Genomic DNA, 25,506 nt, shown 5'->3' with positions numbered 1-25,506 from the left:
TCCTTTTTTTTTTTAAACTGCAAAGGAAATTTCGTGGTGATAATGGCAACAGTGTCACAGAAGAGATAACTTGGGTGTACAAATGCAAACAATGGTAAGTTGGGCTTAAAGTGCTCCTAATAATAAGTGCATTGATCGACTATGTCCATCTCCAGCTAAAGTCATGCCAACTCAATCACCCTCTATTAAAAAACAAATGTGTTCCTGCTATTTGCCTACTAGTCACCTGTGTAGATTCTGGGTCCAGTGTCTAGCACTGCCTACTGGTCACCTGTGTAGATTCTGGGTCCAGTGCCAAGTACTACATACTGGTCACCTGTGTAGATTCAGGGTCCAGTGTCTAGCACTGCCTACTGGTCACCTGTGAAGAATCAGGGTCCAGTGTCTAGCACTGCCTACTGGTCACCTGTGAAGAAGCAGGGTCTAGCACTGCCTACTGGTCACCTGTGAAGAAGCAGGGTCCAGTGTCTAGCACTGCCTACTGGTCACCTGTGTAGATTCACGGTCCAGTGCCTAGTACTGCCTACTACATACTGGTCACCTGTGTAGATGCAAATAATCAAGTCTGGACCAGACAATCCAGTGATCGACAGCATGAGCATCAATATACACAATTTGGATATGATGTGTGTCAACCAAGTCAGCGAGCCTGACCACACAATCCCATTACAGTCAGGCCGTTGTAGTTCCTTCATACAACAAGCATAGGTTACGGTGTCCAGTGCCTAGTGCTGTGAACTCATCAACTGTGTAGATTCACAGTCCAGTGTCTAGCACTGCCTACTGGTCTCCTGTGAAGAAGCAGGGTCCGGTGTCTAACACTGCCAACTGGTCACCTGTGTACTGGATATGTGTGTAGCTGCAGGGTCCAGTGCCCAGTGCTGCCAACTCACCTCCTGTATAGATCAGGCGCCTGGTCACGTTTAACAATGAGGAAGTGCCTTTATTCCCAATTACTCATCATTGCTATTTCAAATAAGATATTTCGGCTCATAACAAAGTTATGACATTACAGAAGTACCAAGGTCAGGGGTAGACTGCAGTATTTGGGTACCTAAACTTTTACGTTTTGTGAAAACAATCATTTTTTTACTTTGGACAACATAGTCCTGTGAAACACACATGGAAATGTATGGAAATATTCAGCCGATAATAGTTTGAAAGGACTTTTGTACAATGTCGGGATATTATTCATGAACCATACATATATATATATATATATATATACATATACAACACCAAGGGCACTGCAATAATAATAATGAAGAAATTTATAAGGCACCTGTTTCCACACACTTGTGCATGCTCAAAGCGCTAACACCTTATTACCCTGATAACCCAAGCTGCCTGTTAGGTGCTAGAAGGTTATAGTCACATGACATCCTTCTGGGTACCAATTTTCTGCTGGTTGGGTAGATGCAATTTTGAACAAACTCACTTGCCTAAGGTGAGACTACACTGATAACATGTGGTGCTTCGTTGTGAGGCAGGACTGAAGTCCTAGAAACTCTCAGGAGACAAGCTGCCAAACAGGGTCACCCATCCAAGGACTGCCCATTGTTGCTTAACTTCCAACTGATTGTGACCTGAGCTTTATGCCTCCTGAGCTCACCACTTCCTATAATCTAAACTTCAAGAATTAACCATTGTGGAAGTCCAGTGTTGACCTTGGAAACAGTCATTATGTTCTGTTAAAAAAAGATTATTTTAAAATGCTACATACAAAGTAGACCTATATAACAAACAATTATGCATATATTCTCAATATTCTGTGCGGCAGTCTTTCCATACTTTTTTCCAGATGTGTTAAATTGTGTGAATGCGTTGGACACACACACACACACACACAGACATACAAAGACACACACAAGAGAGCCTGCATTACAATGAAGAAAATTAGCCGTAAAATTAATATTAAGATTCACTTTCATGGTTGATGCTGTGTTATGGAATCAATGATCATGATATCAATCACTGGATTGTCTGGTCCAGACTTGATTGCTTACATACTGCTGTCAGTAGCCGGAATAATGCCGAATGTGGAGTTAACAACAATCAAAAACTACCTCCTGGGAAAACAGTAGTGTGTATAGTATAGAACACTGGATTTTGGGTGAGTCACATTCACATTTAAATGTGTTCAAAATGTTGCCAAGTATTGTCACGAAATGAAACACAAAAAACAATAATACAAGTCAACAGACAACATATTAATTTAAGGCTGTCTGCCTAACTTGCGTAGACCGAAGTAAGTTTCTGAAAACCAAATGAATTGAAGGCACTTGTCCCCAACAGAACAGATGTAAGAATACATCGCTATTGTACTGCATTAAAGATGCTCCACTGACGCATTTCAAAAGCGGTAACATCTTTATAACCCCCTTCAAGGGATCAGTGTGCATTAGATTTTCTTTCTCTGCTCCCTGGGGAGTATACACCTCACGCTGCTTGACAGACGCATCACAGTTAACAGATAATGCTGTCAAACATAATGTGAGTGGACAAGGGATTCGAATCAACAATCTTGTCATATTCTCATGTTGTAGATATTGTTTGTTGTTCATAGCAATTCGACCCGTGGAGATCTGGGTTAGAATTGATCTTGAGTAACCCATGCTTGTGGTAAGAGGCGACTAACGGGATCGGGTGGTCAGGCTTGCTGACTTAGTTGAAAAATGTCATCGTATCCCAGTTGTGTAGATCGATGCTTATGTTGTTGATCACTTGATCGTCTGGTCCAGACTCTATTATTTACCGACTGCCGCCATATAGCTGTAACATTGCTGTAATATATAGCTGTAACATTGCTGTAATATATAGCTGTAACATTGCTGTAATATATAGCTGTAACATTGCTGTAATATATAGCTGTAACATTGCTGTAATATATAGCTGTAATATTGCTGTAATATATAGCTGTAACATTGCTGTAATATATAGCTGTAATACATAGATGTAACATTGCTGTAATATATAGCTGTAACATTGCTGTAATATATAGCTGTAACATTGCTGTAATATATAGCTGTAATATTGCTTAAAACTAAACTCACTCATAGTATTTCACAACATTCCAGGGCTATCACAACGGCTTTGGGTTAACATAATATAGCCTATGAAGTGTGTTATTGAGCAAATACTTTATATTGAGGTTTGGATTATAAGCTTAGTGCCACGCGACATGCAGCCGACAAAGTATCACCAGCGACATTCCAATCTCAGAGCAGAAGCTCAATTCACTACATTACGACCTGTCCAGAATGGCCGCGATTGGTTCCAACCTGGTGCTACAGCCCCTTTGGTTCCCCAGACAGTAAGCCCATGTGTGTGGTCCTTGATGTTGGCGCACGTCTGTTTGTTGGTACGTGTTGATTACCAAGCTGCGACTAAAACCTTAACCGTGAATCAGCCCGTTACAAAACTCGGTGAGATTCCAACAAACAACACAAATGTTCTGTTATTAACAATTGTATTCTAAAATTTCCTAAGTTGACAAATCAATACAAATCACTTAGAGTGTATTACTATGGCAGTACAATGTAGAGTGGCAGTACAAGGTCAAGGCTAAGATAATACAACACCTGTGTTTTAGCGATGAAGACAATGATGGTACAATTCACCTCCCAGCAACAGTAATCAAACTTACTAGAAAGGGCAGAGAGTGTCCGAGATATACCAGGAATTCTCGTACCCGGGCTTAAATACGGACAATCTCTGTTCTAGTGATGACATATTTTACCCACATTTAAGCCCGGGACTTGAATTCGAAAATGCGCAATATGTTGATAAAATAAAAAGAACTGTTTTTAAAAAAAACCTCTTTTATCAGGAAACCGGTCTATAAATTCAAAATTGAATGACCACACGGTTCAATTTAACTGCAACTGCATGCACATCAATAGGGGTTAACATGATCAATTTCTGTCTCTAATAACTTACCTGTAAGGTGTCCAAAAAGTTCTGTAAACGTGATAACCAGGCAGAGACACTACTAATGTTAAAAACGTCGAGATTCGCCATGCGTCTGGAAAGGGACATCACTCTAAACACCCAAGAATCAAATCCAAATTTAAGCCCATGGGCTTAAATACGGGAAAAAATCCCATATTTTAGATCATGGGCTAAATTTCGCGTGGGCCTAAATGCGGGAAATCCAACTTGAAGTAATGTCCACTACAACGGCGGTCTTCTTATGGCATATGTGTGTAATGTGGGAGGACGGGCAACAGCAAGCCTCCTTTATATAGGCAAGTGCAAGATGCTGGAATATTCTACAATACTCTCTGAGTTGATTCTGGTTTAGGCTCTTTGTAGTATATTTTCCAGATCATTCTGACTAAATCAAGTACAAGTCTAAAGATAACACACACCCTTACTGAATCTACAGGTACAATGTACAACAGTTGAAACATTGTGGAACATCCTATAACACTGTCGCATAACACCTATTTTGTTGCCAGCGTAACAAGTATACACATGGAACATAATGAGTAATATTTTTTATTCAAACGGATTACCAAATTTTGAATCAACTTTACTATATTTTTATGACACCAGTAAGTATCTCAGAAAGGAAATAGATCAAAATCAGTGTTATGTCCTCTAGGGATATGGTCTCAGATCTAATAAAACAAAGATTATCATTGTTTAATTAAGAAGCAATAATTGTATTGACAGAAGGCTTTGAACACAGGATATATTCTTTGCACCTTATTTACACTAGTAGTTAGCAGTTAAACATCTCTGATGAAAAAACAATAGATCTACATTTGTATTTTGTGTAACATTCTATTTCAATGCTAGTTAATTGTTCCAATAACTGTGGATTCTCTGTTCCACATGTTTCCTATTTCTGGAAGATGGGTCAGCTAGTGTACAGGTGCAGACTGTATCTTGGATCTTCTTTTGTGTTCTGGTGCTGTGACATACCTGTACATAAACGCTGGCAGTTCATGAAGTCCAGTATTGTGGAAGTTTGTATGTAAATTAGAATTCCACAACAATGTACATATAGAAAAATTAAATGGAAATGATGATTAAAAATGATTTCCTTATATTCAGTGTCATTTTATCATGGTGTACAGAGAGAAAACTCTACTGAGAGTTGCTGCAGATCAGCTGTTGAATAGTTGCTTCTGGGTATGTCCAGATACGTCCATGGAAACATATTGTTTACAAGCCCAATTACCTTTTCAGATTTCCAAATAAGATCAAAAAAGGTTATGCTGTGATTGATTTGTTAACATTAATTGTACAGACAAATATAAGGTGCATGAAGTAGTAGACGGGAAATATTTTTCTGCTTTTATTTACCATTCTCTTAATTCATTAAAAGATAGAAACCCATGTTTTCAGATTATTGAACTAAACTTGAAAAACACAAACGGATAAGTAAAGGCGCCACGCGCAGTGTTGATAATCTATTTATAGATACCGAAAAGATGTGCTAGATGACCATGTGGTTGTGTTCACGAGTTTTAAAAAATTATAAACCCAAACAACAAAATTCAGTTATCCTTTCCCTGCTAATATCTGTGACGGAGGTGAATTGCCAGATAGATTAATTGAGTCGAAAGAAATTACGCTTCCTACAGTCTCAGCAGCTAGTCGAGACGCTTTTCAGCGGGCATGTAACTCATACTCGCCAGTTGTAATCTGCCAGCTAAAATATATTAAAGATCACATACGTATAACTTGCCTCTTTAAATAACATTCACAAACGACGGATACCAAAGTATCACAAGCAGAATTCATCAACAACGTTCGCAATCACGTAACGTTTCGCCGGCGGTGACGCCATTGTGATTTGCCAGTGGTTGTCCCCTAACGTCAAAACGAAGTGGGCGGGGCTTATCGGCCGAGACTGGATCGGTCTATATTAGGATCGGTATCCTCCCAAAACTTCCACAGCTTAAAACATTTCTGGTTGACTGCACACACTTTAGCATACTTATTACCTCAGTCTGTAATGGTTTATCCATTAATCAGTAATGAATACAAACAATCACTTAGTAATATATTAGCACAAATACATATCTTTTCTGGTTAGATATAACAGTTTATGTACAACATTTATATAGAATTTGTGTCGTATAGTGTCTTAAGATTTCACCCGCACATTTGACAGTCATAACCCTGTCACTCTGTCATGTGCTGAGGCAACTCAGGGAATACCGTCACAATGTCACTGCCGTGACATGCAGTCTTTACCTGTGTATTACATGACAGGCACACCCATAAGTAAATGCTTTGCCTATTACATATTCTTCAAACATTCTGAAACATCTGACTGACAAATTTCATTAAAGCTTATCTTTTAAAGTAAACATATAAAACTGGCAATTATTTAAAATGTCAATACCGTTATTGTGTCACTACCATAACAATTAATGCCAATGTCCATAGATTACCATAGCATTATCAATTTCCTTATTTAATTAAAATTGATTTATGTGTTCATGTCTGGAATTTGTAGTGCAAGTATGTTTGGTAGTAGAGCTTCAAGTAAGCATAATACAATTCATATTCTCATTTTTAACTTTTTGATACATATAACTGTATATTTGCAAATCAGAATTGAAAGGAATTGTTTTGCTTGTTGGCCCCTTTTAAGCAATAAATATACAATTTCAAAACCCATTAGCCATGTTATATTGTAAAACTACATATTTTAATATACATGTACATTAAATGTACGTTAAGCTTGCATAATTTATGTTTTGTATATTCAGATTCTCTACAACATTTCAAGGTAAAACAAGAAAACAAAATTTACAATTTTTGCCTACATGAAATATGCAGAAATTTAAAATATATATATTTTAGATTTATTAAATAACTGCTCCCGTCTCTACTACAATCTCTACTCTGCTAAGTCAGGTGAAGTATCATTATCTGTTGTTTCAGTCCAGTGCTCTTCCTGGGCTATCCTATTACCTAAAAAGGGGTGATTAGGAGTTGTTGTTTTAACAATGTGTGGTAGTATTGGGATGTGAAAGTTTTTGGATGTGAAAGTTTAATATAGTCCGTCATGAGCTATCGATGATGATGACATGTCAATGATGATGCCATTGTTTAGTAGCACATCTCAGGTAATGAAAACCTGCATGCAACGTCTACAGTGGTGTTTTGCTCGACGAAAGCAGGTTCCTGCCTCATGTTTTGGATGGTCGTCTGAGAGCTGTGTGTCGTACATTCAACCTGCTGTTCCCTTTCATGGAGGCTCGGTTATGGTGTGGGGCTGTGTCTCCCACCCATGACTGCAAATTGACATTGGTGATTGGGAAATCGTAATTGCCAGTGCTACGTCACTGACGTTCATGATCACGTTGTTGTGCGTCAGTTTGATAACCACCCACCATTGGCTACCCGCCCAATATTCTTGGACATTAATGCCTTCCACATCGCCCCGTGCTGTGGGAGAGATTTGCGGGATATATACTCTTAAAAAAGCAACAACTTGACATGAGAACAATTAAATTTTAGAAAAATATTTGACACAAACCAATCCATGAATCCCAAAATGCGGAGGAATGGTTGCCGACGACATAATGTTTAAAAAAAGCAACGTGGAACAAAAACGTAACGTTACACTCACGTTTGTAGTCAATCGCTACGCCGCACCCTACATGGAACGCAAGTGCATGATGAAATTGTGTACCCGATACAACAATCCTGGGAGTGTTGATGACAGAGCCAGGTCAGGTCGACCTAGAGTTACCACCGCCGCCTAGAATCGCTACACCCGGTTCAGACATCTTCGTTCACGTAATCCGCCACCTCAGACACTACAGGAACTGCACGCAGCACTTCAAGAGTAGCAAAACATTTCTCAAGACAACATTCGGCATCTCCTTTCTGCTATGGGTCGTCGCCGCCAAGCTGTTATCGATGCTCATGGTGGTCACACCAGATACTGACATTTTACTCTGACCAAGTGGATATAGCCCTCTGTGGTTTTACTGAACACTTCTAGATAATCATGTTTTGGAAATTTGTAAAGTGATGATTTTACTGTAATTGAGCAATGATGCCATGTTTGAATCAGTTATATGCACTCTGTATATAAACTCCAAAACAGAATGACAAGTTTCCTTTTTTGAAGAGCATATATTGAGACTCTCCCTTGGCCTGCAACTGATCTGAACCCCATCGAGCCCATTCTTGGTCGTGGTTTGCAGGCAAGGGTCCCTCCTGTACAAAATGTGGGTGAATTGGGGACAGTATTGCATCAGCCGGAGTGCATCTAACATATGCCGTGCCCTTAAACTTACAATGGTTGCACTTAAGACCATTGTAGGTTAAGAGCACAACACACGCACGCACGCACACACACAACACGCACGCTAAATACATTATCGGGAAAGATTTCCGCCCGTAACCCCCGTTTTATTATCGTTCTATTCCTAAGATCAGAGACCATATAATATATTATATATAAACGTTACGTTTTTGTTCCACGTTGCTTTTTTTAAACATTATGTCGTCGGCAACCATTCCTCCGCATTTTGGGATTCATGGATTGGTTTGTGTCAAATATTTTTCTAAAATTTAATTGTTCTCATGTCAAGTTGTTGCTTTTTTAAGAGTATATATCCCGCAAATCTCTCCCACAGCACGGGGCGATGTGGAAGGCATTAATGTCCAAGAATATTGGGCGGGTAGCCAATGGTGGGTGGTTATCAAACTGACGCACAACAACGTGATCATGAACGTCAGTGACGTAGCACTGGCAATTACGATTTCCCAATCACCAATGTCAATTTGCAGTCATGGGTGGGAGACACAGCCCCACACCATAATCGAGCCTCCATGAAAGGGAACAGCAGGTTGAATGTACGACACACAGCTCTCAGACGACCATCCAAAACATGAGGCAGGAACCTGCTTTCGTCGAGCAAAACACCACTGTAGACGTTGCATGCAGGTTTTCATTACCTGAGATGTGCTACTAAACAATGGCATCATCATTGACATGTCATCATCATCGATAGCTCATGACGGACTATATTAAACTTTCACATCCAAAAACTTTCACATCCCAATACTACCACACATTGTTAAAACAACAACTCCTAATCACCCCTTTTTAGGTAATAGGATAGCCCAGGAAGAGCACTGGACTGAAACAACAGATAATGATACTTCACCTGACTTAGCAGAGTAGAGATTGTAGTAGAGACGGGAGCAGTTATTTAATAAATCTAAAATATATATATTTTAAATTTCTGCATATTTCATGTAGGCAAAAATTGTAAATTTTGTTTTCTTGTTTTACCTTGAAATGTTGTACGTTCATAGTAATCTGAATATACAAAACATAAATTATGCAAGCTTAACGTACATTTAATGTACATGTATATTAAAATATGTAGTTTTACAATATAACATGGCTAATGGGTTTTGAAATTGTATATTTATTGCTTAAAAGGGGCCATATAATATATTATATATATATTATATATATTATATCTATTATATGGTCTCTGCTAAGATTTATAGTAAGAATAGATGTTTTTTATAGAAAGCCTATCCTAACCCTAACCCAAAACCTAGCTAACATAATGCCGAATCTAAACCCTAAACCTAAACCCTAACCCCTTGAAATAATCATAATAAATAGATTTTATATAAATACTTTTTAAGCGGGGGTTACGGGCGGAACTCTTACCCATTATCGCTGCACCAAGGTATATGATAACGGCCTGTTTATCGTGTCCAACCTGTCACACGTGATCAAGCTGTCAGCCAACAGGATGTGGTGGGGTTTCCTGTCATCTATTTATAGCAACATTTATGCGGAAATGTTGCTTTTCGGAGAAGACAATTTCAAGGAACACTTCATCTAAGCGTAATATTCAGGAGATCCGTGGAGACAGCAGAGGTGAGTATGTATGCGTCTGTATTTTTACACAGATTAATAGAGGAGTCCATTTTTACAAGTTTGGGGCAAGTTTCACATAACAGGGTAACAACTATAACTCACCAGTGTATACATGGTGCATACAAGTTTAAGTTCTTGCACGCACACACACACACACACACACACACACACACACACACACACACACACACACACACACACACACACACACACTCTCTCTCTCTCTCTCTCAATCACACACGAGTGTGTGTGTGAGAGAGAGAGAGAGAGAGTGTGTGTGTGTGTGATAGAGAGAGTGAGATTCGAACTATGGTCATGCTGAACTAAAATTGGTGGCCCCTAAGAGTTTTAAAATCCAGTTTTAGATGTATGGTCTTCAGTGTATGAAATAAGCATCAGGGGTGCATGGTAGTTTCAAAATGTTACCAGCCCAAAGTGGATTTAACCAGACCAGACAATCCAAGAAAATAACTCAAATTTTAGTTACAATGAATAATTCAATGAACCTAAGGCATGTATTTACCGTCAACAGTCTATTTACAACAGTCCATTAATCCGAGTTGTAGTCAGAGTCGAAGGGGCACAGAATAACTACATACCATCACCTGCATCTGCTTAATGGATTTGCCCAACAGAAAACAAACAAATTATATATCATTCATTCATTCATTCATTTGCCACTCATTTACACCCATCTTTCACACCCACATTAAAAATCCAAACACAAAATTATGTAGATAATAGAGATATAGATATATTGATAGTTCATCTATAGATAGGCTTAAATATTTAGTGTGATAGCTTAGCATCACTTTCATCCTCAGTGTTCAATCTGATTCATGTAGAACTAGTTTAGCCCAGCTTCAATAAGTAGCCAACTGCATCGAGCTACTTGATTGCAGTCTTCTGTCCCCTCTGATTCTCAGTAGAAACGCTTCTGTGTAGGGGGTGCAGCTCCTAGGCTGATCTGGGCAACCGTCAAGAAGCACCTGAGGTTTACCCTTCTGACTAAAGACAAAGTCAGCTTTCCTAAGCTCAGCCATGACGGTATTAAATTTGAGTTAGTTATTTGCTATGTTTAGCGTCGCACACGCAACTAGGGTGTTTCAGCGACGGGGTAGTACACTTATTAAGAAATGAGGGGGAACATAAAATAGAAATTTAGTAAGAGTGGTGTTACTACGAAACAAACACACCAAAAACTGAGTATTAAGGGAATTTTAAATGGGAGGTCGAATTAAAGAGGTAAAAAATATGAAATAGGTAAAGAGTAATAGAGATTTGGAATTTAATATAGATGTAGTATAATAAATGGTTTATGTTATTGTTATTGTTTAAAAACATATTCATTAAGTGAATAATGATGAACATATAAAAGGTTAAAAGATGAAGTTGATAAAAAGAACTAAGAGAGAATTAAATTTGACCACTGCATTATGTCAAACATATAAGAATAAAACAATACTTGTTTAACTTAATAACTCATTCGTTTATATTTCACCTTAACTCAAATATACTAAACTTGGCTTGTTTTTCTTCTATCATATCTGGTGCCCCCCGCCGTGATATTGCTGGAATATTGCTAAAAGCGGCGTAAAACCAAACTCAGTCAGTCAGTTCTATCATATGAATACAAGAACATTCACTAACTACTGGTCAGTTAGACTGTATCAAGCTACTCTACACTTGTGATTTTAAGCATGTAGTTCTTCTGGGAGAGCTGATGGGCTGTGCTCATTACATGCCATGGGGGTGCCTCTACTCAGATAATTAATCCCTAATTAATCCCTGTAGTTCAAATTGGATGTAGTTCCAATGGGAGTAAACCCATATTCAATTTGCCAATGTATGCATGCTCAAATAGTTCACTAATTCATGCATATATATATTTTGCCGATGTATGCATGCTTATATAATTCACTGATGAATGCGTACATATACAGTTTGCCAATGTATGCATGCTTATATAATTCACTAATGAATGCATACATATATAATTTGCTAATGTATGCATGCATGCTTATATAATTCACTGATGAATGCATATATATATAATTTGCCGAGGTATGCATGCATGCTTATATGATTCACTAATGTATGTGTACATATACAATTTGCCAATGTATGCATGCTTATATAATTCACTGATGAATGCGTACATATATAATTTGCCGATGTATGCATGCTGATATAATTCACTAATGTACAGTACAACCAGAAATTATTGAGAATTTAAAGATTGTAATTTTTTTTTTTTTTTTCACTCATTACTCGCGTATTAAATGTGAATATTAGTAGAACATAACTCCAGATTCAAAGACAGGTGAACAGTTGGTATTTTGTCAAGTCACCATGGGCAGCAATGCAGGCTTCAATGCGGCGGGGCATACTACTGATCAAAGAAGTTAGAAAGTCGTGGTCCATGCTGTCCCAATATTGGACCACCTCTTCTTTCATTTCAGCAATATTTGTCAGTATTTTCTTATTGACACTTTCCTTCATAAGTCCCCAAACATTTTCTATTGGATTTAGGTCAGGGCTATAGCTTGGCCAATCTAATAATGTCATATTTTGGGTCCGAAACCAGGCCTGTGAATGCTTTGAACGATGTTTTGGGTCGTTATCCTGCTGGAAAATCCAAACATTTCCATAGAACACGTGATCAGATGGAAGTAAATGTCCCTCGAGAATATCTGTGTACCGCTCACTGTTCATATTTCCTTCAAATACACAGAGGGGCATTGCCCCTAACACAGATATGCCACCCCACACATTAAATTTCGGACTGTATATTGGGCGCTGATACAAAGGTTTTTCAGTTTGTTTGGTCCAGAATTTCAGTATATTAGGAAACAGCCACACAGAACTTTCATCTGAGAATTGAAAACACATTGTCCCAGTTACAATTTCTATGCTTTAAGCACCAGTTCAACCTTCGCTCCTTTTGTTCAGGTTTCATGATCGGTGATGGAATTCCTCGACTTTTCTGCCAACCCATTGCAGCTCAGTTCTAATTGTCTCCTTACAGACAGCCACAGTTCCTCTATCAATCATATCCAGCCTTAAGTTTTCTAAACTCCATCGTTTGTTTTTAGAAACAAGAATACCAAGCCGCCTCCTGTCATCGACAGTCAATTTTCTGGGCCTACCTGCGCCTCCCTGGTGCTCAATGCCATATCCATTTGCAATATTTTTCAAAACACGATAAACAGTGGACAAAGGGATGCCTGTTTTACTTGAAATCACTTTAGCTGATCTGATGTCCTTGTTATAATACTCTGAAATCAACTTCCTCTTCTCTAAATCATCCATACTGAGGATCATTGAAAACGTCGTCTGCTAGCAAGTAAACAAAGGGGGGATAACTCTTCACAAACTAATGAAAAAGGATTAACGGAGTTGTCTCTCTTGAATTAAACCAAGCACTTGATAGCTGGTCACGGTTGTTTATACTAGAAATCCAATTAAACATATTCCTAAAATTCTCAATAATTTCTGGTCATACTATGAAACTCTTCGTCCAGCACCCGCAGCCGCCCTACGCACGAGCCACCATAAAGGTTCACAAAGACCCCATCAAAGCACGCCTCCTCTTCTTCTCCAGGAACACAGTCCACTATAACACTGCCCAGCACCTGTCCCGACTCCTCGCCCCCCTAGGGAAGACAGCCAAGTCTTTCAGATAAGCAACATCCAGGAACCCGGGCAAGCTGCTTAGCTATGCCGTTGTAGATTTATTCACTAATGTCCCTCGTGAAGTAGCTCTTACCATCATCAAATCCAGAGTTGAAGAAGTGCACTCCACTCTTGACACCCACCTTTCCCCTGACAGCATAATAGAACGTCCTTCTCCAACACCTGAATGCCCGACATCCCCTTATGCAGTTCACCATGGAATCAGAAGCTGACAACAAACTCCCCTTCCTAGATGTCCTGGTCCAGAGAGAAGGAAACAGGCTCAACACCAGCGTGTACCGCAAGCCAACCCACACTGATCAACTAGCCAACTGACTCCAATGTTGGAGAAACATCAAGGCCACTCACCCTCAGGATCAAGGAACACCAGGCTTCAGTTAGGAAAAATGATTCTAAATCAGCCATTGCCGACCACATCAAAGCCCATCCTAACCACACCATCAAATGGGACAAGACCAAAACCATAAAAGACCAGTCAGACTACAAAATTTGTAAACTTTTGGAAGCAGTATACATCAAGAAGATAGGACCCGCCCTCAACAGAGATGAAGGATACTACATTCCCAATGCCTACCATCACTTGATAAAGTAATCAACAATACTTCTTGTGTACATTACATGTTTCATTCCAACTATGTACATCAACCCCATCCATGGTATAAACATCCACCTGGCTTCCTATCAGTTGTATAAGCTCTAATTCAGTCCTTGTATGTCACCCTACTGGTTTCCTATCAATTTACTCAATCTCTCACACAAACGTTGTACATCAACCTCATCTATTGTATAAACAACTCATTCCCTATCTACTGTAACAACAACTCTCTATATATTCTCTCAATTTGTTACTCATGTATCACTTGCTTGACGACGACATTAGAACGTATGTCGAAACGTTGCCTCCACAGAATAAAAGAAGTTGTATATCCATAATAATTGTCATTATTCTTCAGCTATGTGGAGTCAACATAGCCTAAACACTGTTGGCAAAACTTCTTCAAAGCAGTTTCCAAACATATGTACTCACAATCTTAATGAAGATTACAAACCTACAAATCTAATACATGTACTCAAATATCCTGGCTCCAGTTGATTGTGAAGTAACTCTTATTTTTCAAGGTCAGATCAAGATAAAAAAAACAACATGGCAGAAAAAGAAATTCTGGACATCTTCAAGCTAGAAACAATTCAAGATGGTGGTGAGTGCAACAGTTAATGTTATTATCTATAGAACATGCCAGTTTACATTTAAGGAGTATTTTCTTCTGCCTTGATACCCGTGAAGATCCGGGTTAGAATTGATCTTCACTAACCAATGCTTGTTATAAGAGGCAACTAACGGGATCGGGTGGTCAGGCTCATTGACTTGGTTGACACATGTCATCATATCCCAAAGTGACTTGTCAGTTCTTTCCTCTAGTCTATCTGGAGGTTGAACATCAAATTATACATGTACTCTCATCAAACAGAGGTATTACTTTAGTTCTTGTAACTGATTTTCGATACAGTACAGTATCATTATGAGTGAGTGAGTTGGGATCAATACTGCTTTTTACAGTAGTCCAGTTAACCAATGGTATGTAAGTTGAATGTGGGAGGTAAGCCCAAATGATGCAGACGTACGGTAACCTGCCAGTAGTGTCTCCCACTGTCCAATGTAGCCAGTGTAGTATGTCTGTGTGATGATGGAAGTGTTATATTTGATATCCCCAAATACAGGTGAGATTCTGTATGTCTGTCTGTCTAAAGATGGAAGTGATATTGTCGATATCCTGAGAGACAGGTGATATTCTATATGTCTCATGATTAAATGTTTATGTTTGGCATCCTGAGATTGTATCTCCATCTGGTTGAGAAGATGAGCAGAATCACTGAAACTAATATTTGCTTGTCACCTGAAACTGAATTTTGGAATTTCCAGAGCTTCTCCGGCAGGTCTATGGGGAGGCTAGTGAAGGCACATCTCAAGACAGGAATCTTCAAACTTGGCTGTCACTGTTGCCTAGCAATATCTCTGATATGATCCAGTTAGCACTACATCAGGAGCGACCATTTCTTCCACCAGATGTCACCCCTGAAATGATGGCTGAAACCAATGACACTCTACCACGCATGAACCATATTGAGATTCTCTATGTAAGAAATTGGATTTCTTTTCAAAAAGTTTCTCCAATTCATTTTTTATTCAAACATCCTTACGTCTATTTGACACGAACAGAATATGTTATGTTATATTCTGTCATAGATTTTAAAACTGTCCTCTGTAACTAAGAGGCAAATGATGATGAAACTGGATAATCCCAGTACATTATTAGTTAAAGGGCCTTACAGTCCCACCCACTTTCATTTCTACCATTGATTAATTGCTATCGGAGACTCAACAATTGCAATCCATTGATAGTTCGATGTATCGTTACAGTCCTACCGCCCACCCTTTCAAAACACTGTGTAACAAATGTATTACTCTTATGATCTCTTTATTTAGCTTATCTTAAAAAAACAACATTCAATAGAAAATAACAAAAACGACAAACTTTATATTGTATGTTTAATCAAACAGTCAACAGTCACATAAAGGGAGATAGCTCATGATGGCTTAGTTTATGATAAAATGATCGAATTCTCCTTTTTTTTGTTAAACAATAACTGAAATACAGAAACATTTTCCTTTTTTTATATTTTTATTGAAGCAAACAAATAAGAAATTATGGCAACAATTTTATTACTTTGTTTATACTCATAATTGTATATGCCAACTCTAAAATTCTGAAGCGATAAGCTGTTTGGCGGCCACATTCTGTCTAAGGTCAAGGTCGTTTGTACACCCAATGTAGTGTGTCAAGTGACAGATTCGTACAGTTCGTACACCCTGGCTAATCTGCCTACATGATTTTGTATGCAATGGTTATTGACCAATCAGAATTCAACAAATTTATCTTAAGGGTAATAAAATCCCATACATACATTTGTCTTGAACATGGTAACTACAGAATCCATATTGAATATGTGTTTGTTTAGAGATGCATAGCAAAGGCAGCAGGAGCAGATGACTTGGTGACCATGGCAGCACTCATCTATGTGGTAGACAGAGCTGCATACAGGTTTGGGGCCTCCAGGGCCCTGCTGCGAGTGTTGGACATCCTCCTGGACGGAGGGCCCCACACGCCAGTGGCGCCACAAGTCATCATCAGGAAGGCTCGGGTCATGAAAGATGATGGTGACCTTCACGGAGCTGTCCGTGTCCTGGATGCTGTCATAACAAGGGGTAAAGTGGATTCACTCGTGTACATACTTCATGATTCATCTGACATCATTATATTAAAGCTCTCTTGTTTTTTTAGTGAGCATTTGTGACCTTCAAGATGATATACTAGTCTCTCCTGTTGTTGTTTTCTAAAATCTGTAAAACTGTAAACATGATGTAATGGTCTCTCGTTTCCAAATATGCTATTCACACTTTGCTAAGGATCAAATCATGGATTCAACAGAAAACTATGATGTGGGTTCAAATTGGATTTAAATATCTAAGCTTATTGTAAGCATGGATCCTAGGTTTCGGTGTGTCTTTTCATCTTGTGGATCCAATACCTGCTATTGACAGGTGTTGTGTACTTGTCAATGACTCTTTCCATGATTTGCGAAATGGTTGATTGGTGCCATGAAAACCATTTTTATGGTTACTCATGTATCAAGTGCATAAGGTTAGATTAAAGTGACTGTTTGCCTAGAGAGGGCTTACCATGTTATTATTTAAACAGTTTTATATGGATACAATTTCAAATTATGAATCTACATTTAAGTAAAGTTGTGGATTTTTGTGATCCTTAGCAAATTGTGATCAGTAGTATACTATGTGGGACTACAAAGATGATGTATTGGTTTCTTGTCTTCCAGAAAGTGTGGGACTACAAAGATGATGAAATGGTTTCTTGTCTTCCAGAAAGTGTGGGACTTTAAAGATGATGATATGGTTTCTTGTCTTCCAGAAAGTGTGGGACTACAAAGATGATGAAATGGTTTCTTGTCTTCCAGAAAGTGTGGGACTTTAAAGATGATGAAATGGTTTCTTGTCTTCCAGAAAGTGTGGGACTTTAAAGATGATGAAATGGTTTCTTGTCTTCCAGAAAGTGTGGGACTTTAAAGATGATGAAATGGTTTCTGTCTGTCTGTCCTTTAGAAAGTGTGTCTTCCAGGTGTCTACTTTAAAGATGATGAAATGGTTTCTTGTCTTCCAGAAAGTGTGGGACTTTAAAGATGATGAAATGGTTTCTTAGATGAAATTTCCAAAAGTGATGATGAAATGGTTTCTTGTCTTCCAGAAAGTGTGGGACTTTAAAGATGATGAATTGGTTTCTTGTCTTCCAGAAAGTGTGGGACTACAAAGATGATGAAATGGTTTCTTGTCTTCCAGAAAGTGTGGGACTTTAAAGATGATGAAATGGTTTCTTGTCTTCCAGAAAGTGTGGGACTACAAAGATGATGAAATGGTTTCTTGTCTTCCAGAAAGTGTGGGACTTTAAAGATGATGAAATGGTTTCTTGTCTTCCAGAAAGTGTGTGGGTCTACAAAGATGATGAATTGGTTTCTTGTCTTCCAGAAAGTGTGGGACTACAAAGATGATGTATTGGTTTCTTGTCTTCCAGAAAGTGTGGGACTACAAAGATGATGTATTGGTTTCTTGTCTTCCAGAAAGTGTGGGACTACAAAGATGATGTATTGGTTTCTTTTCTTCCAGAAAGTGTGTGGGACTACAAAGATGATGAATTGGTTTCTTGTCTTCCAGAAAGTGTGTGGGACTTTAAAGATGATGAATTGGTTTCTTGTCTTCCAGAAAGTGTGTGGGACTACAAAGATGATGAATTGGTTTCTTGTCTTCCAGAAAGTGTGGGACTACAAAGATGATGAATTGGTTTCTTGTCTTCCAGAAAGTGTGTGGGACTACAAAGATGATGAATTGGTTTCTTGTCTTCCAGAAAGTGTGGGACTACAAAGATGATGAATTGGTTTCTTGTCTTCCAGAAAGTGTGGGACTACAAAGATGATGAATTGGTTTCTTGTCTTCCAGAAAGTGTGTGGGACTACAAAGATGATGAATTGGTTTCTTGTCTTGTGGGACCACTAAAGATGAATTGTTTCTTGTCTTCCAGAAAGTGTGGGATGGTGGTTCTTGTCTTCAAAGTGTGGGACTAAAGATGATGAATTGGTTTCTACAAAGGTGATGAATTGGTTTGGGACTTGTCTTCCAGAAAGTGTGTGGGACTACAAAGGTGATGAATTGGTTTCTTGTCTTCCAGAAAGTGTGTGGGACTACAAAGATGATGACCAATACAACAATGTCAAGGCTGTTTGTGTCCAGATTAAGGGTCATATACTTCACAATCTAGGTATGTTTGTATTTTATTCTTTGATCAATGGTCCACTGAAACTGTCTGATACAGATGATAAGAAAGGTTCTTCAATTCTGACTGGTGTGCATGCAAGGCAGTATTCTTGACCAGGATTTGGGCATCTGATAGGGATCCTGTTTTATCTTGTCTCAGTAGAATGTCTGTGTTAAAGTGTTTGATTTACTGCAGTCCATGCACAAGTAGTGCGATATAGTAAGGGGAATCTACAGCAATGGCTGGGAAACAGGCAGATTGGTAACTTGTGGTAACATGATCTGTTTGATGTTTAACACTACAGCCAGTATTACAGCTATGAGTTGGGAGCCTGTCTGTCATTGAGAGGATGTGGTGCCATGTCACTAAGCCTCTTACAACAAGCTGGAGTTACTGGGGACCAATTCAAAACCGTAATTCACATGACATATACAATTTGGCACAACATTTCAATTCAGATCAAGTTTTTGTTTGATAAACAAGTAACACACATGAATTGTTTTTGAAATATTAGTAACGTAAAAAATGGAAGAATTGTTCTTAAAAATAACATGCATGATAATAGATATACCTTGAGGTCCCTAGTTTGTTTTTACTGTGTTTAGGAATGTGGAAAGATGCTATTGAGCCTTTGGTAGAATCGGTTGATTCCTTCAACAAGATCCATGATGACAAGGGAACATCCTCCTCCCTTGGACTTCTCACCAAATGCCTGAAAAGGCTTACTGTGGCTGACTACAACGAAATGAAACAAAAGTACCCTGCACTCTTCTCCCAGTCTCATCCCTGCTACGAGGCATATTTAAAGGGAATGGATGCTGTCAAATACATTAAAGATCTGGGACAGACTCTCTACATTGCCAAACATCAAGTGAGTGATGAAGACATGAGCTGAAGCTAGATATTTAATCCAAGGACTTAATGTCTCAGCACTCTGATAGAATAGGTTCTGTGGGGCCAACAGAATCAAGTGATTGCAGATTTTAGGGGACAAATTCAATTACGTTTTCATAGTAAACCTAAAGGTTTGCTTATTCTGGACATGGCAGGTTAGTGATATTCTGTCAGACTTTATTCAAAGTCCATATGTATTTTCACTTTGACATATTTGTTGACTTGTAGCATGTAGCAAGGTTTGATCCTCTCTCTGTGTGCCTTTTAGTTTTTGAGAAGGCACCATTGATTACATCTTACTGACATGTAATTGAGAGATCTTCCAAAGTTTCCAATAGTTATATGTGATGGCAAACTGCCATAAAGTATATTCTAGTTTAGAGGAAGAATGTGAATGATGCAGGAAGTGAATGATGCAGGAAGACAATGTAGGTAAACTGGAAGCATGATTCCAAATATTGTTTGATGGGTTACAGTACTATAAGTACTATAGTACTGTTTACGTTTCTGCCAAACATAACCCAGGTTGTATTGTTTCAGCTTGTTGCTGAGGAATCCTTGCTGATGTTTGCTCTGCAACAGCCACCATCTTTGAGAGAGTTCCAGTGGTTCCAGACCATTGTTGCAGACATTAAGAAAACTCTGACTACCCATGAAACTGTCAGCAATCTCAAAAGTCTGGAAACATACTTTGAGTTTGTGAGAGCCATTTTCCTGATTCATTTGACCTTATATTTTTCTCCCTTTCCACAAGACCGTTCATTATCCAAGTACCTGGAGCAGATCAGTATTGAGCTGTACCGCCATCTTTGTTCCTGTCAGAGCAGACGTCAACTTGTGACAAACTTGGAACATACCAGTAACTCTGTATCATTCATGAATGCATCACTAGGCATTCTGGGATTACCCTCACTACAAGGCACTGATGATGTCTCAATGAATGTGGAACTGTCAGCATCATCATCAGAAGACTCCTTGGACAAAGCAGCAAGGAAAGCTGATTGTTCTAAAGAGTCATCAAAAGCAGAACACATGTCAGACAAAGCAGGTACAGTTCCTGCTGTGGTGAATCCTTTGACACCTGCTTCCAGACAGAATCCTGGCACATTTCCAGGAGCTGTAAAGAGTCAGAACCCCAAAGCTACAGATTTGTACTCAAGGAAGTATATAGGACTAACGGTAGATGCATCTTCATTCTCAACAACATCAGGTTCTTCTAGTCAATCTGAATCAGGGGTCTCTTCCAGCCAAGATGAACACACAGAGGATCCAGAACTTGTAAATCTATCGGTTGTTTCCATAAGTGCAACTGCAGAGAAATTTAGCAACCTTGATCTCAATTCAGACCCAGACATTTCGAGAGTATTTGATGACAAGAATATTGCACCTACTACCCAATCTACCAGTCAGACTTCCACCTCTGCTTCCTCAGATAAATCAGTGACAGACAGCTCAGCCTCAAGGAAGTCCACTTCATCTAGTTCAGGATCAGTAAGCCTGTCCTCTGCTTCCTCCTCTTCTGCTAAAGTATCTGGGGAGTCTGGGTATAGTTTCTCCCCATCTCCCTCACAGCAAAGCTCCAATGGATCTTCCTCCTCTTATGTGGACCTGTCTGCCCCCACAGAGGAGTGGCATAATCTGTCTGAGATCGGTGAGTTATCTCCCCTGGTGGATCTGCGTTCCTCCACAGTAAACAGCTCCCTGGAGAGCCTTCAGTTTGGTCACAGTGTTGAAACCAGGAGTGCTGAGGAGTACCTGGAGCACTGGATGCCGCCAACAGTGGATGAGACTATTAAAGTAAATAGTGAGTTCAATCAAACATGCTTCTATTGTCAGATTAGAAGTATTTAAATCTTAAACCTTACTTATAACTGTTGGCAAAGTAGTTTTGCTTTTCATTGCCAATACTGAGTTTTCTCTTTGCATTGGGACCTTGTCAAGGTTATGCCATTAACTCATAATCCTTTATGTGAATGTTAGTGACCTCCTTAAGAGTTTATTCTAATGCCTCTTACCTATTTACAGCATATGGGCTACAAGCACCATACACATTCTCCCCTCTCATGTACATGGAATCATCCATCATCTGCATGTACACTTAGAGAGTAGTTTGATTCTGCTGAAACAATATATACACTTAAACACAAAGGTATTTTGCTTTTTCTCAAAACTTCCCATTTAGGAAAGGCCAACCACATTTTGATGACCAGATAGCCAGATAGTCCAATACAACTCCCAGTTAGGGTAATACAGCAGTAGAGCAATACCTTAGTTTACACATAATTAGTTTCAAATTGCCTGTGGATTATTGACACATAATGTTGCTGATTATCCCTTTTACTGCAGAATGTGATTACCTACTTTTGTTTTGTGGTGTAACACCCCCATGCTAATGTTCCACTACAGGGGCCCTGCTGCTGACATACAACCCTGTGACAGGAGACTGGCAGTCTCAGAATACACTGGTCCACACGGGACAGGAGCTGGACCTGGGAGGCAACAGAAAGGGCAACTGTCGGGAGGTGTTTGAGGTCTACTTTCTCCATCAGGAGGAACCTCTGGGCAGGTAGGGCAACTGTCAGGAGGTGTTTGAGGTCTACTTTCTCCATCATAAGGGGGGGTGGTGGGGTAGTCTAGTGGTTAGAGCGCCCGCTCGTCACGCCGAAGAACCGGGTTCGAATCCCCACATGGGCACAAATGTGTGAAGCCCATGTCTGGTGTCCCCCGCCGTGATATTGCTGGAACATTGCTAAAAGCGGCGTAAAACCATACTCACTCACTCACTCCATCATGAGGAACCTCTGGGCAGGTAGGGCAACTGTCAGGTGGTGTTTGAAGTCTACTTCTTCCATCAACCTCCCTTCACCTAGCTATTGGTCTGGCTACAGGTAACCTCTGTGCACCTAGCTACTGGTCTGGCTACAGGTAACCTCTGTGCACGTAGCTATTGGTCTGGCTACAGGTAACCTCTGTGCATGTAGCTATTGGTCTGGCTACAGGTAACCTCTGTGCATCTAGCTACTGGTCCGGATACAGGTAACCTCTGTGCACGTAGCTATTGGTCTGGCTACAGGTAACCTCTGTGTGCCTAGCTACTGGTCTGTGGGTCTTGATGCAGGTATGTGTATATCTCTGGCTACAGGTAACCTCTGTGCACCTAGCTACTGGTCTGGCTACAGGTAACCTCTGTGTGCCTAGCTACTGGTCTGGCTGCAGGTAACCTCTGTGTGCCTAGATACTGGTCTGTGGGTCTTGATGCAGGCATGTGCATATCTCTGGCTACAGGTAGCCTCTGTGCACCTAGCTACTGGTCTGGCTACAGGTAACCTCTGTGCACCTAGCTACTTGTCTGTGTGTCTTGATGCAGGTATGTGCATATCTCTGGCTACAGGTATGTCTGCAAGCGGTACCGACAGCAGCGCCCAGCACGGTACTACCAGCAGGATGTGGTGTGTCAGATGATGGCTGGCTACTATGTGACCAGGTTCAATCAAGCCCTCCACAACTACCACAGCAACATCCAGGTGAGCTTCAGTCATTAAGCACAACATGATATTTGTAACAAGACTTGTGGCACCCTCGGCCCAGTTTAACTGTGTGCATGATCTATGTACTTCATTTACAATTATCCTAAATGCACCATGTGCAAGTTCTACTTATTTCTGTTCATTTTCAATCAGGAATGACTTCAAGTGGTTTGTAAATAAATAAAAGTTGAGTGATAAAAATAGACATCTGTATGAATCACTTCTGGATAATGACCTGAAAAATCTTTGCATGCTAATTTTCTGTTAAATGGCACCTAAGTCAAGAACAGTTTGGACTGATGTGAAACATTGAAGTTGTTATGGATACAGGTGCAGTTCCTACCGGCAGCCCATCTTCAGCTCCTGACGCCAGACGATCACTTAGAAGACTGGGTAAACGTGGAGCCATACCTCTACGGAGATTTCATCAAGCTCACCAACAACCTGGACTTCTGCAAGAAGGAGCATCATGGAGAGGAGCTGGCCACAGCCTTGACACACTTCTCATTCTGTGAGTCCCAAGGAATGCTGATGATCGTGGACATCCAGGGCTGGATCCCAAGGGAAGGAAACGGCATCATCTATCTCACTGACCCCCAGTTCCACACAAAGGGGTTCCGCAGGTTTAGCCCTGCAGACAGGCAGGAGGAAGGAATGAAACTGTTTTGGTCCAAGGTGCACCCACAGTGTAACAGTATCTGCTCAACTCTTGGGCTGACCAGACCACAGCAGTAGATGGCCTGCTCTGGTCACTGTGTCACAACATGCCTGTACATTGATCTATATCCATTGTGGGGATGTGCCTGTACATTGATCTATACCCATTGTTAGGATGTGCCTGTACATCGATCTATACCCATTGTTAGGATGTGCCTGTACATTGATCTATACCCATTGTGGGGATGTGCCTGTACATTGATCTATACCCATTGTTAGGATGTGCCTGTACATTGATCTATACCCATTGTGAGGATGTGCCTGTACATTGATCTATACCCATTGTGAGGATGTGCCTGTACATTGATCTATACCCATTGTGAGGATGTGCCTGTACATTGATCTATACCCATTGTTAGGATGTGCCTGTACATTGATCTATACCCATTGTGAGGATGTGCCTGTACATTGATCTATACCCATTGTTAGGATGTGCCTGTACATTGATCTATACCCATTGTGAGGATGTGCCTGTACATTGATCTATACCCATTGTGGGGATGTGCCTGTACATTGATCTATACCCATTGTGGGGATGTGCCTGTACATCGATCTATACCCATTGTGAGGATGTGCCTGTACATTGATCTATATCCATTGTGGGGATGTGCCTGTACATGAATCTATACCCATTGTTAGGATGTGCCTGTACATCGATCTATACCCATTGTGAGGATGTGCCTGTACATTGATCTATACCCATTGTGGGGATGTGCCTGTACATTGATCTATACCCATTGTGAGGATGTGCCTGTACATCGATCTATACCCATTGTGGGGATGTGCCTGTACATTGATCTATACCCATTGTGGGGATGTGCCTGTACATCGATCTATACCCATTGTGGGGATGTGCCTGTACATCGATCTATACCCATTGTGGGGATGTGCCTGTACATCGATCTATACCCATTGTGGGGATGTGCCTGTACATCGATCTATACCCATTGTGGGGATGTGCCTGTACATCGATCTATACCCATTGTGGGGATGTGCCTGTACATTGATCTATACCCATTGTGGGGATGTGCCTGTACATTGATCTATACCCATTGTGGGGATGTGCCTGTACATTGATCTATACCCATTGTGAGGATGTGCCTGTACATCGATCTATACCCATTGTGGGGATGTGCCTGTACATTGATCTATACCCATTGTGAGGATGTGCCTGTACATCGATCTATACCCATTGTGAGGATGTGCCTGTACATCGATCTATACCCATTGTGAAGATGTGCCTGTACATTGATCACCATATACTAAATCAGATTAACAGTATTTTCAAAGGCCTAATTCTCAAAGATTTCATACTTTACATGTGTTCAACACTGAAAGTATCCTATGCATAAAGTAACTTTGAAAGACTCAGCTTCATCTGTGGATGTGCAGCAACTATGATGCCTGG

At 40.0% G+C, this 25,506-nt stretch overlaps 1 protein-coding gene across 2 annotated transcripts; it reads left to right on the top strand.

Annotated features, from left to right (window-relative positions):
* Positions 1–9,759: 9,759 nt before the first annotated feature.
* On the top strand, positions 9,760–24,429 carry LOC124279027 (alpha-protein kinase 1-like). 2 transcript variants are annotated; one of them, XM_046714819.1, is made up of 10 exons: positions 9,760–9,883; positions 14,699–14,778; positions 15,501–15,715; positions 16,598–16,844; positions 18,874–18,963; positions 19,566–19,831; positions 20,395–21,658; positions 22,261–22,420; positions 23,246–23,378; positions 23,712–24,429. In XM_046714819.1, the coding sequence occupies exons 2-10, from the start codon at positions 14,724–14,726 to the stop codon at positions 24,114–24,116; spliced, it is 2,835 nt and encodes a 944-aa protein (XP_046570775.1). In that variant the 5' UTR covers positions 9,760–9,883; positions 14,699–14,723; the 3' UTR covers positions 24,117–24,429. The 2 variants fall into 2 exon arrangements, with proteins under 2 accessions (XP_046570775.1, XP_046570776.1); XM_046714820.1 differs by lacking the exons at positions 9,760–9,883; positions 23,246–23,378; positions 23,712–24,429 and adding an exon at positions 22,638–22,798 and having other exon boundaries at positions 22,261–22,457.
* Positions 24,430–25,506: the final 1,077 nt, after the last annotated feature.

Source organism: Haliotis rubra, unplaced genomic scaffold, assembly GCF_003918875.1.
Source record: "Haliotis rubra isolate DU_JTF1 unplaced genomic scaffold, ASM391887v1 Scf245, whole genome shotgun sequence".
NCBI classification, from domain to species: Eukaryota; Metazoa; Mollusca; class Gastropoda; order Lepetellida; family Haliotidae; genus Haliotis; species Haliotis rubra.
The sequence above is the reverse complement of the archived record's forward strand: the minus strand, read 5'-3'. Positions and strand labels throughout refer to the sequence as shown.

Excerpts from the sequence above, each read along its gene's own strand:
- LOC124279027 (XM_046714819.1), top strand. The coding sequence starts at position 14,724 with ATGGCAGAAAAAGAAATTCTGGACATCTTCAAGCTAGAAACAATTCAA. Across the intron at positions 15,716-16,597 it reads ACCATATTGAGATTCTCTAT|AGATGCATAGCAAAGGCAGC; the intron begins GTAAGAAATTGG and ends GTGTTTGTTTAG. Across the intron at positions 19,832-20,394 it reads TCTACATTGCCAAACATCAA|CTTGTTGCTGAGGAATCCTT; the intron begins GTGAGTGATGAA and ends GTATTGTTTCAG.